Genomic DNA, 17,311 nt, shown 5'->3' on the forward strand with positions numbered 1-17,311 from the left:
GACAGCTTCTCCTCTTCAGAATAGTGGCTGTGTGTGTGTGTGTGTGTGTGTGTGTGTGTGTGTGTGTGTGTGTGTTGCTGCTCAGACACAACCAGCATTCCTTGTAATGCTCTGTGAGATTCGAGATAACAAGCGCTCTTCACCCCAGCACCTCGCTTGCTGAATCTGCTGTGAAACAAAGTCAAGCCTCTAGCAGTGTCAATGCCAGCGCTCCGGAGAGCAGAATTGGAGGGGAAAGAGGAATTTACAAGGCAAGTGCAAAAAAGAAAAAAAAATAATAATTCCCTACGTGAGATTGAGTCGGACAACCACCCCCGCCCTCAATCCATCCCCCCTGTGTGTTTTTGTAGGAAAGACGGTTTTGTCTTTTAGACAATCATTCATGCATTTTTGAATGACGTTTGGAAGATATATTGGAGTCATAAAGGGATTTAAGATGATGAAGTGCATCAGCAAACTCTTCCTTTCACTTTCCTACCCAACTCATGTTGCTGGATAGTTTCTCCTCAAGGTGTGTTTCCTTGAAATTTCTCCGTAATGAAATTCCAACTCTCTATGTTGGAATTAGATGTGAAGTCATCTAATTGGTGGTCTGGTACCAGGCCGCCTCTCCACCTGCTGCAGGATGGGCTAGTTGTTTGCAGGGCACCTAATATTTCAGTCCATTTAGCCGCTCTGTGTCTTGGTGGTCCTCTTTTAGCTCCGGATCTAGGCCTCTTTAGGATTGCAGTCTTTAACCCACTCCCCCACGGTGAGTTTATTTTCGGGATGCGGGTCACTGCATCTCCGAATCCCACATATGGATCCAGCATTTTAAGGTGAAGTTCAATGAACCCTGAAAGATGAACTTTGCTTTCCGCAATTCAATGTTTCAACATTCTTTTGGCCAAGTGCGGCCACCTCGGCTCCCGCCAACATCCAGCTGTGTGGTGTCCTGCATCCACTTAGGCATAGCTGTTTTTTTTTTTTGTTGTTGTCATTTCTTTTTAATTTGACTGACATATCCTTGCACTTTGTAGTTCCCATATTTTCAAGTTGCGCTGCAGCCCTCCTGACTGATTTATTTTTTAATCGCTTTGCACATTAGACTTATAGTTAGAACTCTCTTGGCTTATCATGTGGGTCTCTGTTAGGTGCCATTTTTATCGCCTCCCGCGTGGCCTCTGTCACTGCGTTTGACTGGACTGTCTCTACTGCAAGCAGAACCACGATTTACACTTGGCTAATTTATGATTGCGGCTTCCTCAGCCTGCCTCTGCATGCAAATGCGCCGCCTATTTTGGTCTCACCTGTCTACGTTGTGAATGACGCAGCTGTGCTCGTTCATTGTTGACATGGCGCTCGCGCCTGCTTGCAGGACGGCTAATCTGCGAGATGCTCTCTCTCCTCCCCTCACTTATGTTGTTGTGAAAGCGAAAGAAGTGGGACGTTTTAAGCCGCACACAATCGCACGGAGCTCACTTTAGAAATATTCTTCACACCTAAGCCTGGCATTCTGCTTGTTCTTTTGTCATGAAGGAGTAGCGAGGTAGAGCACAATGTAGGATCTGGCTTTCCTTGCCTGGGGAGTAAAATGCTGTAGCTGATTATTACTATGCTATGACGGGAGGGACCACCAGGGTAGTGACAACTGATGTAGCTGCCTCCGGGGTGAGACAAAGGTTTACATATTACACAAGCAATTTGGATGTTTTCTAAACATGTTGCCAAGACATAGGGAGCTGGCAGCTCTCTGCCACTTACCACCAACACCCATCCACCCCCACCCCACCCCACACACACATAAGACACGGAATTCGCATGGTTTTTGGGGTAAACCAGGAACGAGCGACGGGAGGGAGACGGGGAGCAAAAAGCACGGACTGAAGCACTCGGCACTTTTGTGCTCTCTATGAACTGTGAGTGAGCTAATAAATTCTTTCAGCCACTCAGCCCGGCATTCACAGATATCCCCCATAGATTACACACACAAATCACCGCACAATGGAGGCCACCGGGAGGGCCCGGGCGTCACAGGGCCTCCCCGACCCTGTGGACAAGCACACACAACCAGTGCCGCAGATAAGACCCCGGGCGAGGGCGGGTGGTGGTGGGAGGCGGAAGAGTTGCAGCTCTACTCGCCGAGTCAAATGCTTTATAATGGTCAGTAATGGTACGTTTAAAGGAGGCTGGTGAAGGTGCGAAGTGAAACAAGCGAGAGGGAAAAGGAGAGAATGGGAGAATAGCAGGGGTGTGAAAGGGAATGTGATGGCTAAATAAAAAAGTAGGGGTGGGATTAGACGGGTTGAAGAATTAATGCAGATGTGTGTGTGTGTGTGTGTGTGTGTGTGTGTGTGTGTGTGTGTGTGTGTGTGTGTGTGTGTGTGTGCATGCAGCGGTCCCGGCGATGATGAAGATGACCAAGGGGGGTGATTCCAACCCCACACAGCCGAGCAGAAGCCAAGGAGAGACATAATTAACTCCTGGATCTTTTGTGTTTCTCATCTGACTGCAGGGTGGAGATGAAAGGGGCCTGCTAAGCCTGGCATTCCACCCCAATTACAAGAAGAATGGCAAACTCTACGTCTCCTACACCACCAACCAGGAGCGCTGGGCCATCGGTCCACACGACCACATTCTTCGTGTGGTTGAGTACACCGTTTCAAGGTAATGGCTGCCAAAGCCGAACCCTCCTGCATGAGACATTCAAGCAAGTTTATGCTTTACATTTCTTTTTTTATTGCGTGATGATGAGCAGAAAAGTTCAGTTTAATTGGGTTTAAGTTGAGAAATGTGAATAACCGCGTCCTGAACAGCGTTGGTTGTTCATCCATCCGGGCATTTTTCACTCATCCTGCACTCGCAGGTGTTGCTGTAGCTTAGATTTCCCAGCTATCCCAGTATTGTAACTTGTGGTAAAGGCCGGCGGGGTCACACCTGAAACAAGTCAAGGTTCCTTGCAGGGCCTGCTGGATATGTGGAATTTCTGTTTGGAATCATAAAGTAAAAAAAGTGGAAGTTGAAAATTGCCACATACATATAAATATATATATATATATATGTATATATATATATATATGTATATATATATATATATATATATATATATATATATATATATATATATATATGTATATATATATATATATATATATATACATATATATATATATATATGTATATGTATATATATATATGTATATACATACATACATATACTATTCAGCACTATGAATCTGAGGGACCGTTTCAACCAAAGTGCAATCAAAATTCTCCAAAGGCACTGAAGGAGCTGTTTCTCAAGTTGCAATGGGAAAAAAACAGGGTTTTTGTCTCATGGGGATTTAGAATGTAGGTCAAATGTCCCACCTAAAAACATTTGTTGTGCAGTGTTTTGCTAAATCTGTGATGGGCGTTCAATGCAACACTCTTAATCACATACCTGTGCCTAAGGCCCCTCAAACAGAGGTCCTTAAGTTTTACATTTTAATTTGAATAATCACAGTTGTATGTGTGACTCAATGATCTAATCTTAATGATAGTTTTGGCAGGCAGCCTTGGTAACTTGCGGCTTATAGGCCTCTAATTTGAGGGTCGAAAGGAGAAATGACAGGTATGTATCGGCGGTTGCGTAAGAGAGCTTTTTATTGTTCCCCTGGCAAGCGGCGTTTGAAAAATTGTCGGACTACCCAAAATAACACATGATGAAATATTTGTTGCTGATACTGTGAAGCCAAATCCTCGCTCCGCGCGCTCGCTGCCGATTGTGCAACGTTTTGAAGCCTGCGATGCATCTCCACCCACTGTCTTTACCTCGGTGAGACGGTGCACTAGGTTTAGACTAAACGACTCCAGACGACGAACCGGTTAAAGCCATTAAATGTGGGATTTAGCCCATTATGTAATGTCAGTCATTTTGTTTTAATCCTGTGCTTTTGAGTCACTTTACCTGCTGACCTAGTTTTCTCCCGAAGTAACGACCTGCTCTGTGTTTCCGTAGGAAAAACCCCAACCAGGTGGACACCCGGACCGTGAGGGTGCTGATGGAAGTGGCGGAGCTGCACAGGAAGCACCTCGGCGGCCAACTGCTGTTCAGCCCCGACGGCCTCCTGCACATTATCCTGGGCGACGGCATGATCACGCTGGACGACATGGAGGAGATGGACGGGCTCAGGTGAGACGAGGCCTCGCACCATTCTGCTTTTTTTTAATTCACCCCTCGTCTAGTTCCTACCATTGTGAAGGTGTTCTTGTCTGTGTGCTTGAATGCAGTGATTTCACAGGGTCCGTGCTCAGGGTGGACGTGGACACGGACTGCTGCACGTCCCCTTATTCCATACCGCAGAACAACCCTTACTTCAACAGCACCAACCAGCCTCCTGAAATCTTTGCCCACGGATTACACGACCCAGGCAGGTGAGTGGAAGATTCGCACTGCACCTCAGCGCAACCGTTTGGGAACCTCGCGGCGTGACGACGCGTTCAAAATCCCCACCTCGTTATGCCTCTGCAGGTGTGCGGTGGATCGGCTTCGCTCTGACAACGGGAGCTTCCTGATCCTCTGCACAGACGCAAGTGGTAAAAACGCATCAGCAGGAAGAATACTGGAGATTACAAAAGGAAAAGATTACGGTGAGTAAGACTTTCCGTGAGATTTTCCAAGATGTTTCCCTTTTTTTTATACCCAACTGTTTGGAGTTGGAAAGGAATCTACTCTGTCAATGTAGTATATGATAAGAATGAATGCAATTAAAACGCCCCAGATTTAGTTGATGGCATCGTGTCTGGAGGACGCGGTCGCAGTGCCTCGACCTTCTGGATAATATTTTACTTGAAAATGATGCGATGTAGAAAGATTTCGCACTTGTGGACTATTATAGAGCGCCAGTGGAATGCGCAGTCGTGTCCACAAATAAGATTTAACGCTGTCAACAACAGTAACTTTCTAGATGACGGTCCAGCGCCGTTATAAAACTGGGAGGAGTCTTGGTCTTCTCACATTAAGGAAGTAATCGAAATCAGCAGCACCTAAACCATCTTGTCCACGCACGAACACACACACATAAAAAGTATCATGTGTTCCAAATTCAGTTGCCTTGCAATGCGTTCAAGATGTCGTAGATTTCTTCTTGTATCAGTTTTTCCTGTAGTGGTGCATGTATGCATGCAGCAGTGTCTGAAGCTGACCTTTGGCCCCTTTGTGCCTCCCCACAGAAAACGAGCCATCAGTGTATGACCTGCAGTCCAGTGGGGGAGCACCACCCGTGGGGGGCTTCATCTACAGAGGCTGCCAGTCGAGAAGACTTTATGGCAGCTACGTGTTTGGAGATAAGAATGGGTAAATATGAAAAAGCATTTCATGTTCACAAATGGTCGCGGGGGAAACTCTGTCGCAAGTTTCTCCCGCATGCATTGTGTCACATAAGATGTTTGAGTATAGCTAAATTATATATGAAACTTTTTTTCAAATCAAATCCTTTTGCCTTCACACTGAAAGTTTGTCCATCCACAGTTGAGGCGCAACGAATTCCAACGTAAACATAACTTTCATCAATGGGTTGATGGCACCGTCATGATTCATTATCCATCCCTCTTGACTGATGGAAATCATGAATGCTCGATTAAACAGTGGAAGGAACCAGTTTGGGGGAAACTCTCTCTGGAATTGGAATCTATTTCCAAACCAGTTTTGGCTGACCGCCTGTGTCACCGGTCACAATTTGAGACTGTGTCGATGTGACTTTGCAACAAATCTCTAGCGTTTGTTTTGAAGTGGAGGCCGAGGTCGTAAATTTGGCTGTTAAAGGAAGACACGTCAATAACGCTACAAGATGGGCTGCAAGATGTCATCTTTCAGCTGTGCTGACACATGCCTGTGCCAAATTAATAACATGGTTCTCACTAACAGAACATCGTTTCAACTGCCAAACCAGCTGTTTAAGCTGCCAGAGCGACCGCTCTAGTTGTTCACCTGGCTCACGCGTCTCGCTTCTCTCAGCAACCTGCGGACCCTGCAGAAGTCCACGCCGACGTCGGCGGACGGCGAAGAGTGGCAGGAGAGACCCCTGTGTCTGGGCTCCCCCAGCACCTGTGGCTCCATGCTGATGGGTCACATCCTGGGATTCGGCGAGGATGAAATAGGTGAGTGGTGCGTCTTCCTCGCAGAGCTGTCTTTGTTTTGCCACTGTTGCATCTGCGTTTCGAGCCTAAACAATTGCATTTTGTATGCAACGTTCAAATGTGTTCAAACAAAGACACAGAAGTGCGTAGAAATTGCTTATTATGATAAATTCAGGTGCATGAGACCACCTAAGTAGCAATAACTCGCATGGGTAGAGAAAGGTGTTTTGTTTTTTTTTACCTGCAGTGCTGCAGGATAAACACAGGGAAGGGTGAACTGAGGTTTGCATGCTAATACGATACAGAACATTTTGAACAGTTGGCTCCCCACCCGACACTTGCGGAATTATTAGTTGTCAGTTCATCTGCTTATGATTAAAATGGGGCCACGAAGTGGATCATTCACACGGGACATCCAACGTTCTGGCTGATCACAGTCCTCAACTCCATTTTTTTTTTTCTGGAGTCCTTCCATGACAAGGTATTTTAAAGATTCCTGCATTTGATCACGACTCGCCAGTGGCGTAAGAATCGCAGAGGTTCTGCGTCCACGTTGTCGAAAGCGCAGACCCTCGTGCACATGTTTTCAATTTGTTTCCCTCGTGGAATTTTCATGCGGCGTTGGCCCTCATTAAATTATCTGCCGGGTTCCTAGTCATGAGTATCCAATTGTCATTCTTCAAGTCCTTTGGCAAGTGCAGCAATGCAGAAGCGTCGGCGGCAGCATATTTTTTTTTATCCGCGTCTCCCTCGCTCCTCTCCTTTGATCCCTCTTGTCGTCTGTCCTCATTTGCACATGGGAGTTAATAATTGGCAGATGTAGCTCACATTAAAAGGACGTCCTGTAACTGATGCCGACGCCCCCATTTAATCAGGATCGCTGCCTCTTTTTTTTTTCCCACAGGTGAAGTCTACATACTGGCGAGCAGTAAAAGCATGGCGCAGTCGCACAGCGGGAAACTCTACAAGCTGGTGGACCCTAAAAGGTATTGTCGTGACGCGTGACGCCTTTTTTTGCTCCCCTTGATTGCATTTCAAAGGAAACCCGGCGCGCCACGTTGTTCATCTTACGAGATCGCATTCCTGCAGCTAATCAATTACGCCTTAATTGCCACACAATGAAATGCTGCTGATCGAGGAGGTTTCAATGGTGTAATTTAGTTGCCTTCCGACTATACTGTTGCTACCGCTATATGCACACCAATGCTACCAGAGGAGCTGTTTCACGACATGGCCCTCGACCCCCAATGCTGAAATACGTATCTGAACGAGGGCAACACTGGAGTTAATTGTGGCCGCCAACCTGAGCTAAAGTCTGCTAAGACTGAGAACTGATAGGCAACTGTTGTCACATGCTATTCCACTCATCTTACTGATGCGTATGTACTTAGCCTGTGGACTTAGTTGCGCTTCCTTGCACGCAGCGAGCACCTCCTCTTTTAGCGTTCAACTCATATCCATTTCTGCAAGTCGGCTCTTAATTAGTGGATGTTAAACAACCAAGATGTGCAGGGGAACATGCGTGTGGACCAGACCTGATAATTCATGTCACTGCGCCATAACCCAAACCATATGCATCACGGGAAATGGTTCCGACGGTGATGGATCTGTAAACAAAGCATTTTTCACTAAAGGAAATGTGCAGACAGGCCATGAAACCGTCCCGCAAGATGCAGGGAAAAGACGCATAGGCTTCAATTACCGCTGACGGCAGAGAAATCACAGCAAACACGAGACGACTGCGTAATTAAAACCGCCTGCATGCAACGTGCTTCTAAGTCGAGCCCCCCCACCCCCTTATTGGGCCCACCCCTCGCGTTTTACCCTCCCCAAACACCCGCGGTTGCACGGGAGGTCGGGGGGGAAAGAACTCTGGCTGGGTTCGGGCACGTCGGCTTGGGTCAACCGGTGCTTCAGATTCGCTTGCAAACAAATAATATTTCTTTAGCGCAGGTCATATTCGATGGAGAGGTGCAGATAAAGGTAAGGAAAACAGACTTTGTGGTGAGGGAGACGGGAGGGGAATTTGCATGCCGCGCAATCACAATAGAAACGTACACACAGCTGATTGTTCCAGCGGGGGGGAGGAGAGGGTGACGACAGTGCCACCCAAGAATTAGCGCAATTAATTACGCCGCAGATGTTTCGGAGCAACCCCCCCAATCGGTGGCTCACACCGTATTTATGTTTTCTGGACGCATTGGTCCAAACGAACAATTCTTTTCCACGGTGAAAGTGGGACTTGTTTAGTCTGCGCCCGACCTTGTGGTGTCAGAGCCTCGACGCCTAATACGCCCGGGCTTCGTTATTGCGATCTGGTTACAAAGCAGGGTAGATGGGAGTGGAGGGAAGGGGGGTAGTTTACGCGGGCCTGACCTCACCGCGCTAGCGAGTCCGGTGGTCCTTCGCCCTCTCGCCCGGTTTCTCCTCGGGTGCAACCAGGACGCGTGCACCCCCGATGGCCCTCCAATGAAGAGCTTTTGTTTTGAAGCGGGGTGGTTTCCGCGGTCCGCCGAAAGGGGGGCCCTTCACCCGCGATTCCGATCAGCTGGGTGTTTGGGAGCGCGAGTGGAGCTATGGTGGGGGGGGGTGATGGTGGCGGGGAGCGGGGAAGGCTTACAGGGGAACATCAGCCATAAAATCCCTCAGCAGTGTTTGTGTAAACATGTCCTGGCTAGATGACTTCATTTCTAGGTATTTGTTTGTCAGTTGGAGTACCCCTCCAATAATAAATGGGCCACCATGCATTTTGAGACATGCAGAGTAGTGTGTGTGTGTGTGTGTGTGTGTGTGTGTGTGTGTGTGTGTGTGTGTGTGTGTGTGTGTGTGTGTGTGTGTGCGCAAGGGAGAGAGAGAGCGAGAGCGATGGCAAGATTGGGCTTGTTTGCGATCCAGCAGCTGTGGAGAAATACTTCCAATCATATATGTGTTTCTATATCGTGCGCACGTTGCGTTTCCTTCCTCGCTCTCCCAGAGAAAATCCTCATGGTGAACCTGCAGCCGCTCGCATGACTGAAATGTACAGGCGGGCTGCGCGCGGCACCGCTTCCCATTTGCATAATTGTTTATCGTCAAAGTTTGTATCGCACACACGGAGGACGGGGCACCAAACAGACTGTGTTTTTTAACTTGCTGATAAACCTGCTACGCCGGGCAGTGTGTTCTGTCCCGACTCTATGTACATATCAAAACACACGTGGGCGGAGAACGGACTCGTTTATCACGTCGTGACTTAAAGGACAGATGTCCCTCCGAGCGCTCTCCTCTTCGCAGGGGAAACGGCCTGATTGAAACACGAAATCAGCTGTGCGTCACGTGAAAGTCCTGACTCTTGAACTCCCCGACAGCATCGCTGGCACCGTCCCCGCCAATGGCAGAAGCGGCGCAGAGCTCGCCTCGCACGCAGTGGGAAGCGGGCCGAGCCGCGCTCCTTTTGTGGATATATTTATCTGTTTGTGTGCCCCTCTCTCCGTCTTCTGTGTACAGATATAAACCGTGTGGGTGGTGGGTACACGCAAACGCGCACATCTGTGAGCCTGTGTGAGCGTGCGGTACGCCAGCTCCCAGCGCGCTGCAGGGAGAAGAAGAAGAAGAAGAAGAAGAAGAAGAAGAAGAAGAAGAAGAAGGAGAAGCGGGGGGGGGGAGAGAGCCTTTTCTTTACTTTGGTATCCCTCCTAAATCTTCCTGCGTCTCGGCTGTGGTCCTCCCCTCGACAAAGCTCCTTGCCAGTCGCGCTGAATGGCCCCGGCTCCTACAATGCACAGTAAATTTCTCGCACAATTAAAACAAGGAATGAAGCGACAAAAGAAGCTCCCAAACAATGGAGTCGGATGACAAAACAGCAAAAGAGACCACACTGGGCCGTTTGATTAAGCCATTGTTGGGCCACACAATGTACACCACTCCACGGCCCTTTTCTCACATATACCTCGTGTCAATCAAACGGGCCCCGAGAGCCAACAAGCTAAACGTGCGCGCGCGAACACGCACAAACTCTCTCTCACACACACACACACACACACACACACACACAGACGCGCGCGCTGACAAACGTTACAATCAGTCGTATCGGGAGCTAATCTGAGCGTCCACATCTGAACGGCTGACAGTAGCCTTGTTTACATGAGCAGTTTGGAAGAAAAAAAAAGAGAGAATAAGATTGAAATCCATCTGATTAGCAACGCTGACGTCACTGTTTCTGTGAATCCAGAAAAATGGGATTAAAACATGACGCGCGTACACTTTTATTTGAAAAACAAAAGACAAAAGCATGAAAGAAGAAGCTGTTTGTGATCAAGGTCACCTGAACTCTTGCCCTGTAGGGGGCAGTAACACACCTGGTAGCAACCACGCTGCCAAAAAATACCAAATGAGTACGGAATTCGTTAGTGTGCGAGTTTATTTGATTTTCCTCCCTTCTTACATGATGTCTTTTTTTTCTAACTTACTCTCCAAGCAGTGCTTTTCCTCAATTTACTTCAGGAAGAGTCAGAAGATTTTGGGTTTTTTTGGGGGGGGGGTTTTGGTCTTGCTTTAAGGACAGAAGGGCGGGAACCTTCTCGCGCAAAACCACCGTCACCGTCACTTTCGTCTCTCATTGTCATTTTAATGGACGTGTAAATGTTGTCTCCACCGCGCTTGCTGCTCCCTCTTCCCTCTTTCTCACCCGCCGGTTTAACCACGTTGCACCTCGTGCGCGAGCGCCGTCACCCCTCACCGACTCCCTGGGTCCTACACATATGCCGCCGCCACCGCTGCTGCTGCCGCCGCCCCTCCCGAAGTTGATAAATTCCCACAGTGGCTGTTGACCCAGCTGCCTTTGTCAAGTGGCGCTACCAGCAGGTGCTGTTTTCACAGCCACCCTGGCAGTCACACAGACTTTTTAGTGGCGCTGCTGACCCCTGCCTGCTATTACCAGCGCTGGCTGCGGACCACCCCCCGCCCCTCCCCTCCCCCCCCCCCCCTTCCCCACCCTCCCCACCCACCACCAATCCTCCAGGGACTTTTACTCTTTCCCCGGCTCCCTCTCTTTCTATTTGCTTGCCTCCTATGCTCTTTCCCCCCCGCCTTTTTTTTTTTTTTTTTTAACTGCATGCAGCCTTGCGACAAACAAAAGCCAGCGCGGACGGAGCCTGGAGGTGGGCGCTGATGGGAGCATGGGAATCAAACCCTCCGCCGCCGCCGCCTCCCACCCCTCTGCTCTGCTTGGCATCCTCCGAGATTTTAAAGCGGGTGTAACGTGCACGCGCGGTCCCGCCATCAGTCAGAGCCGTCTGTCTGAACATTTGCATCACTTTCAAATTAGGGAGGGAAAAAAAATTTAGGAGGAGGAGGAGGAGGAGGGGGGACAGTTCTTCTCACACGACAGTCATTCATCCACAAGCTGCCTCCTTATTCAAAACATGTTGCAGCTAATTCATTACTGACCGTGCAACAGCAAAGATGTGGCAAATGACAATCTGGTTTATTCAAGGTCTCATACGATGCAACAATGTGATTTGTATCTTATGTCCTGTGGACATCCTCTCGCTTTGGCCTGCTTCTAGATCGTGTGTGTTAAACGCACAATTGTGGGCATTAGCCCTTTGTGATGTCACAAAGGAAACACCCCAAAAAGACTCACATTGTTTTTTTTGCTCCTCCTTAGTTCCCACAGACGCTAAAGTTAGACTTTCATTTATAATAAGTTTGTAATAAATCACCTGTGCTTTGTATGGACCTCTAACTTCCAATACATTTCCAGATGGTTCCAATAAGCTCTTTCTCTCGTCTCCTTGAACCCAAACAAACACATACAGTATATTGGGTTTGGCGCCAACCCACCACTCTAACATGCGATATTGCAAACGTCATTACACTGAATATTAAGTAAATAGATGACAGTCAAAGCCTTCTGCTGCCCCCCCTCCCCCTCACTGTACTATGTGGATACAGAGGTGTTTTTAATTTGAGGGGTGCAAAGTCCACACAATGCTTTTGTTGTTTTGTTGGTTGCCATTGTGAACCGTAGTAGTGACTTTTGTATGGTTTTGTGGTTTAAACTCAAACTGCAAATACTCATTGTTGATTGGACAAATTGTTTCTTGCCTGAAACAGGCCCCATGTTTTTAAACTCTTCGTAATTACGACGTTACATCCAATTGAATTCGCTTGTCAAGCTTGACGGATGTTGCCTGTTTTTTCGCATGAGCTTAGCATGGGCGCCGCTCGTTGGCTCTTGGCCCTGACGCAAGAATGGAGCCGCAGGGACTGGCCTACCTTGCCTTTGGGGAATCCTTAATAGACCAGCAGTGTTGTTCTTAGCAGTAATATTTGATTGGCAAACGTGCAGGATCTATATTTCTTTGCGCACATGCACACTCCAAGGTGTTTACACAGTCTCGCCATCGTTTCCAGACTTGCGGAGCGTGATAGGGAATCATTGTGCGTCAACCTCGCCATAATGTGGACTGATTGCAGTCTGTTCTCATCCAGGTTCGCACTTCACACGTTTAGTACGCTAAGCAATTGCAGTTTTGTGCGAGAGCCGAGCCAGCCGTATTTGTTGATTTATTTTAGTAGGAGCAAGAAAATAGGAAATGCGTGAGTGGACACTACACTACAAAGCCGCGCACGAAGCAGGTCTTGTCGGCTGCGATGCAGAACTCCATTAACGGACATGACACACTGTAATGGTGTATCACTGGCGAATTACTGGGAAAGGAAAAATAATCAGCATACATGCAGTCATACATCCCAAAGTACATCACTTCACAAGCTGGCAAGCAAGCGCCTCTATTTATTAGAGTGCATCAACGCCAGTGATGGATCATTTCATGCACTGCCTTCACAAATCATAGCAAATTACCTTGTATTTCGTCCAATGTGGGTTTGACGAGTACTTTGTTATTGTTTGTCAGTTTGCGGGATATTTAAAAAAAAAAAAACGTCGCGACTCGGCTCTCGCACGAAACGCTCGGAAACTCTGATCTCCAACTTTTAAACAGACTCGTTTGATTCCGGCGGGGCTAAAAGCTGATGCAGGGAAAAAGGGGATGGACGCCGCTTGGCAGCAGCTGCGAGATAAACAGAACAGGCGCAACAGTGATTGGCCGTGAAATTTGATTTGACAAAGGTCTGGAATTTCACATCTTTTGACGTGAAAACACGCAAACACGGATTTTCAAGATATAGAAATAACACCTGCACCTCACATTGAGCCCACTGATCAAGACATCTGTCTCTCAGACATTGCTGAAATGTATAAATTAGATATAAATGTTAATCCTTCTAGCTAAAAAAAAAAAAAGAAAAAATGACCATGAATTGTTTAAATGCAACTTACGAAATACCCACAACACCGGTCTAAATTTCCTTAAAATGCAGGAGGCCTATAGTAACCTTACAATATTTCATGGCTGCACACCATGGCAGAAATAACATACTGTATTTCACACACACCGTTTAAATGCACGACACGGACATCATGTTTTATTGTGTGAATGTTTCCTGGTGACTCTCAGTCCATCCAGGCGTCAAAGCGCTTTGACATTCAGAATTCCTCGCTGGGCGTGCCGGTTGCAGTGCCTGATGCTGACGTGTCGTCTCCCTTCTCCCGACAACCTTCGCAGGCCTCCCGCCCCCAAAGAGTGCCAGCGTCAGGTGGAGCCTCCCGAGCTGCTGATGACAGCCTGCTCCCGACACTGCAAGAACGGACACTGCACCCCGACTGGCAAGTGCTGCTGCAGCCCCGGCTGGGAGGGACCCCTGTGCCGAGTCGGTGAGTGCCACTCAGCCCAACTCGCGTAGATGCTCACGCCGCGCCTGGGAATCATTGGGTGATCTAACCCCCCAATTCCAATCCGGAATACTCAGTGCCAAGCAGGGAAGCAATGGGGTCCATGTTTACAGTCTTTGGTATGACCCCGCCGGGGATCGAACTCACAACCTACCAGTCTCAGGGCGGACGCTCTACCACTAGACCACTACTAGATGAATACTGTCAAACTGTTGTTTGACAAATAAGAAAGTCCTCATTACTAATGTCTCAAGGTCCAAAAGGAATCAATCCTCATAAATTTGCAGGATTATTCTCCTAACATTATTGTTGCATGTGCTAGAATATCAAATTGTTTCACCGAGTGCTCAACAAAGGGTTAATGTGTAGCATAAAATAATATCTCTTTTAAATTTTCTACTTGAATATACAGCCTAATGCACGTTCCAAATATTCAAACCAAAAAACAATTGCATGTTTTCACCCACACACTTCCAAAGATGCCACTCTGAAGCGCCTGTCATAGCACTGACAACCCTGTGATATTTTGAGCGAATGAGCTAAACCTCACGCCAAAACTCAATCTTCACCGCTCCGCACGAAGCCCAATGCAGGCGGAGCAACCGACAAAACTCCAGCCGCTTCACCTCCGCTTGTTCTCTTGTCCCTCCCGCAGCCAAGTGCGAGCCGGCCTGCCGCAACGGCGGCGTCTGCATGGAGCCCAACAAGTGCCTGTGCAAGAGCGGCTACTCCGGGGACCAGTGCGAGAAGAGCGAGGGGGGCATGCCCAACGACCAGGCCAAGGACGGCCTGCTGGCCCACATCATCGGCATGACCTCGTACCTCCTGGACCTGAGCAGCTACGTCGTATAGCGCCGTCGTCCCCAAATCGACACCAATCTACCTACCTACCACCACCATCACCACCGCCACCACCTTCACCACCACCTTCGCCAGCACCACTGGCAGCAGCAGCAGAGTCCAATGAGGTGTCCCTAACCCAATGCCCCCCAAATAACCCCCACCACACACACACACACACACACACACACACACACACACACACACACACACACACAATGCGAGTAAAAAACACTCACCGCCACAGAAACAGCGAGACCCCCTGCCGGGCTGCTTCCTCCGAACTCTTCCTCCTTTGCCTTTTTGAAGCTACTGGCGCGAGAGCACCAGGCCTGGCATCCAAGCCGTGTTCACCGACTTGCAGACAGCAGCGTCAGAAATGATGGCCAAGACATTTCGTCTGACGTGCGGGTGGGGGAGGAGGGTAATAACCAAGAACTCCAAACAAAAAAAACAGACCTTCATACATTAGAACTGGATCTTTCCAGGGGGGCGTCCAGTCTCCTCGCTCAAGACCTTTTCCGATTTAAAAAAAAAATGGAGTTTGACTGTTCAGTGGCTGTTTGAGGGATTAAAAAAAAAAAAAAAGATTTAAAGAGTGGTGTGGCTTAAGATCCAAGTTTGTGCTTATGATTTATTCAACACCCAGCAACATAAACGTTTACTTTTCAACACTTTGTGAAGGACCTCCGCCTCGATTGTTTTTCTGAAAGAGCCAAGATGTCCCAGAGGGTCTCCGAGAGCTCGCGGGGCTTCCTGCCGAACTGTCCTTAAGCCGCAGAAGGGGGGACAAACCGTGCTGTTCTCATTCATCATGTTGTACTTACTTAAAGTTTGTGGGCACATTCTAGTGGAGGGGGAGGAGGGTAGAAGAAAAACACTACAGCGGTATACAGAATGTACGCTACTCGCTTGCCGCCAGTGTAGAGCGTCGACCCACAACACGAAAAAACATCCCAACCGGTTCCGAATACGACCCGAATGGGAAGCGAGCAGCTCCCGCGCAACGGTCTTGTACTCACGTTTTAACTTTCGTGTTTGAAAAAAAATCTGTTTGTCGCTGCCGCGCGACCGCAGGTGTGAGTCCATCCCACGGCATCCACACACTGAAGCTGAACTCCGCAGAACCACAAAAAGGGAAGAGGTAGCGCAGTGATGTACATTTCCGATAGAGCTTACCTAAGTACTACTTAGCATCGCAAAAGAAAAACTATAGCATTACTATTGTTATGATAGAGGAGGGTTTATTTTTTTAAGCGTAATAATATATGGGAGAGAATGGTGTTGCTAGAGAGCAGATTCACACTAAGCGTTGTCACTTCATGTCAGTTCTTGTCCTTGTTCTTAAACATAAGCAGCTTCCTGGTTTTCTATTTTTTTTTTTTTTGGTTTGTGTCATTATCTCCCCCCCCACCCCACCCCACCCCCCCCAAGACGCGAGAGGAGAGCTGCAGTCTCGCAGGTCTGTGCCTGTTACAGAGTCGCTCAGAGCTGCAGCAACCCCCCTTCCACTTCTCTGACACGTGTTTCCTTCCGTCGCTGCTATCAGAAGTGTGTCTCAGCTTTTGTGAGGTGATTAAAGATGTGGTCGGGGGGGGGGGGGCTACCCCAGGGCTGCCGCCGCCGCCGCCGCAGAGATGAGGTGGAACGCGAACGCTCTGATCAGCGTCTGACTCGGACGTCCGAGAGAAAACCCGCCGTCGTCTCGTTGGGCCGGATGGACCTGGATTTTTCCGAAAAACGGATGCGATGCGTGTACTCGCACCACACTCCCGAGCTGGGGGTGCGTGTGTCATGTGTGTCATTGTTGTTATTAGGGGTTGAGCTTTACATCGTGAAAAAGTCCCCACGGACAAGAACCATCAGCCAGTGTTCCAGAGTTTCTAACGGCAAGTGTTTATTTACATTTTAAAAACACTTTTCCAGCCGTCGTCATGGTTAATTGAAGTTCAGTGTCCTGAAAAGTGTATCAGCCCGTCATCTCCCGCCTCACTGGGGTTTTCTTTTCTTTTCTTTTCTTTTCTTTTTTTTATTTACCATTTTTTGTTTTGTTTTTGTTATTCAGAAAGAAATCAGCTCTACCTGGTCAAAATGGAATTCATGCTGTAAAATGAAAACAAAAAAAGTAATAATTTTTTTAGCACTTAATGTGAAAGTTGCATTGTAGCTGCTGAGACAGCGTGGTGTGAATAGAATAACCGTTTTCATTATTTAAGTAGTTACACAAATAAAATAATTATTTAAGTTCTCTATGTTGTTTTTACTATTGTACTGTATGTGACATTTTTTTTATTCCTGTATTGTAAATATAACTAGGGATAACTTTGTTTCGCTACAGAAATATCATTATGTCTATTAAAATTTATAGCATGTCTGAAATGTTGGTCTCTCTTTTGATTTGGGCGATTTGGAAAGAAGCGTTTGATCACCTCAGACAGTTACGCTTTTCTCTCCAAAACTTGTAAAAAGAAACGCAAACAACAGTTTCAACCAGAAGGCTAAAACTGAGCCTTTTTTGTGGGAGGCTATGAACACAGGTATCACAAGTATCATGTTTTTTTGTATTAGTAGTAGCAGCAGTAATCACACGAAGCT

General features: G+C 47.8%; 1 protein-coding gene across 3 annotated transcripts in view; it reads left to right on the forward strand.

Annotated features, from left to right (window-relative positions):
* The window catches only part of hhip (hedgehog interacting protein), a 30,742-nt gene extending 13,647 nt beyond the window's left edge, over nt 1-17,095 (forward strand). For all 3 annotated transcript variants that reach the window (XM_076032999.1, XM_076032992.1, XM_076033005.1), the window contains exons 5-13: nt 2,495-2,646; nt 3,980-4,153; nt 4,252-4,395; nt 4,493-4,611; nt 5,194-5,317; nt 5,978-6,120; nt 7,004-7,085; nt 13,710-13,858; nt 14,532-17,095. In XM_076032999.1, coding sequence (XP_075889114.1) covers nt 2,495-2,646; nt 3,980-4,153; nt 4,252-4,395; nt 4,493-4,611; nt 5,194-5,317; nt 5,978-6,120; nt 7,004-7,085; nt 13,710-13,858; nt 14,532-14,728 — 1,284 coding nt within the window. In that variant the 3' untranslated portion in view covers nt 14,729-17,095. The remainder of the gene's footprint in view (nt 1-2,494; nt 2,647-3,979; nt 4,154-4,251; nt 4,396-4,492; nt 4,612-5,193; nt 5,318-5,977; nt 6,121-7,003; nt 7,086-13,709; nt 13,859-14,531) is intronic.
* The last annotated feature ends 216 nt before the right edge of the window (nt 17,096-17,311 follow it).

This window comes from Nelusetta ayraudi, unplaced genomic scaffold (assembly GCF_046127955.1).
Source record: "Nelusetta ayraudi isolate G7.1 ecotype Tasmania unplaced genomic scaffold, CSIRO-AGI_Nayr_v1 ptg000004l, whole genome shotgun sequence".
Classification (NCBI taxonomy): domain Eukaryota; kingdom Metazoa; phylum Chordata; class Actinopteri; order Tetraodontiformes; family Monacanthidae; genus Nelusetta; species Nelusetta ayraudi.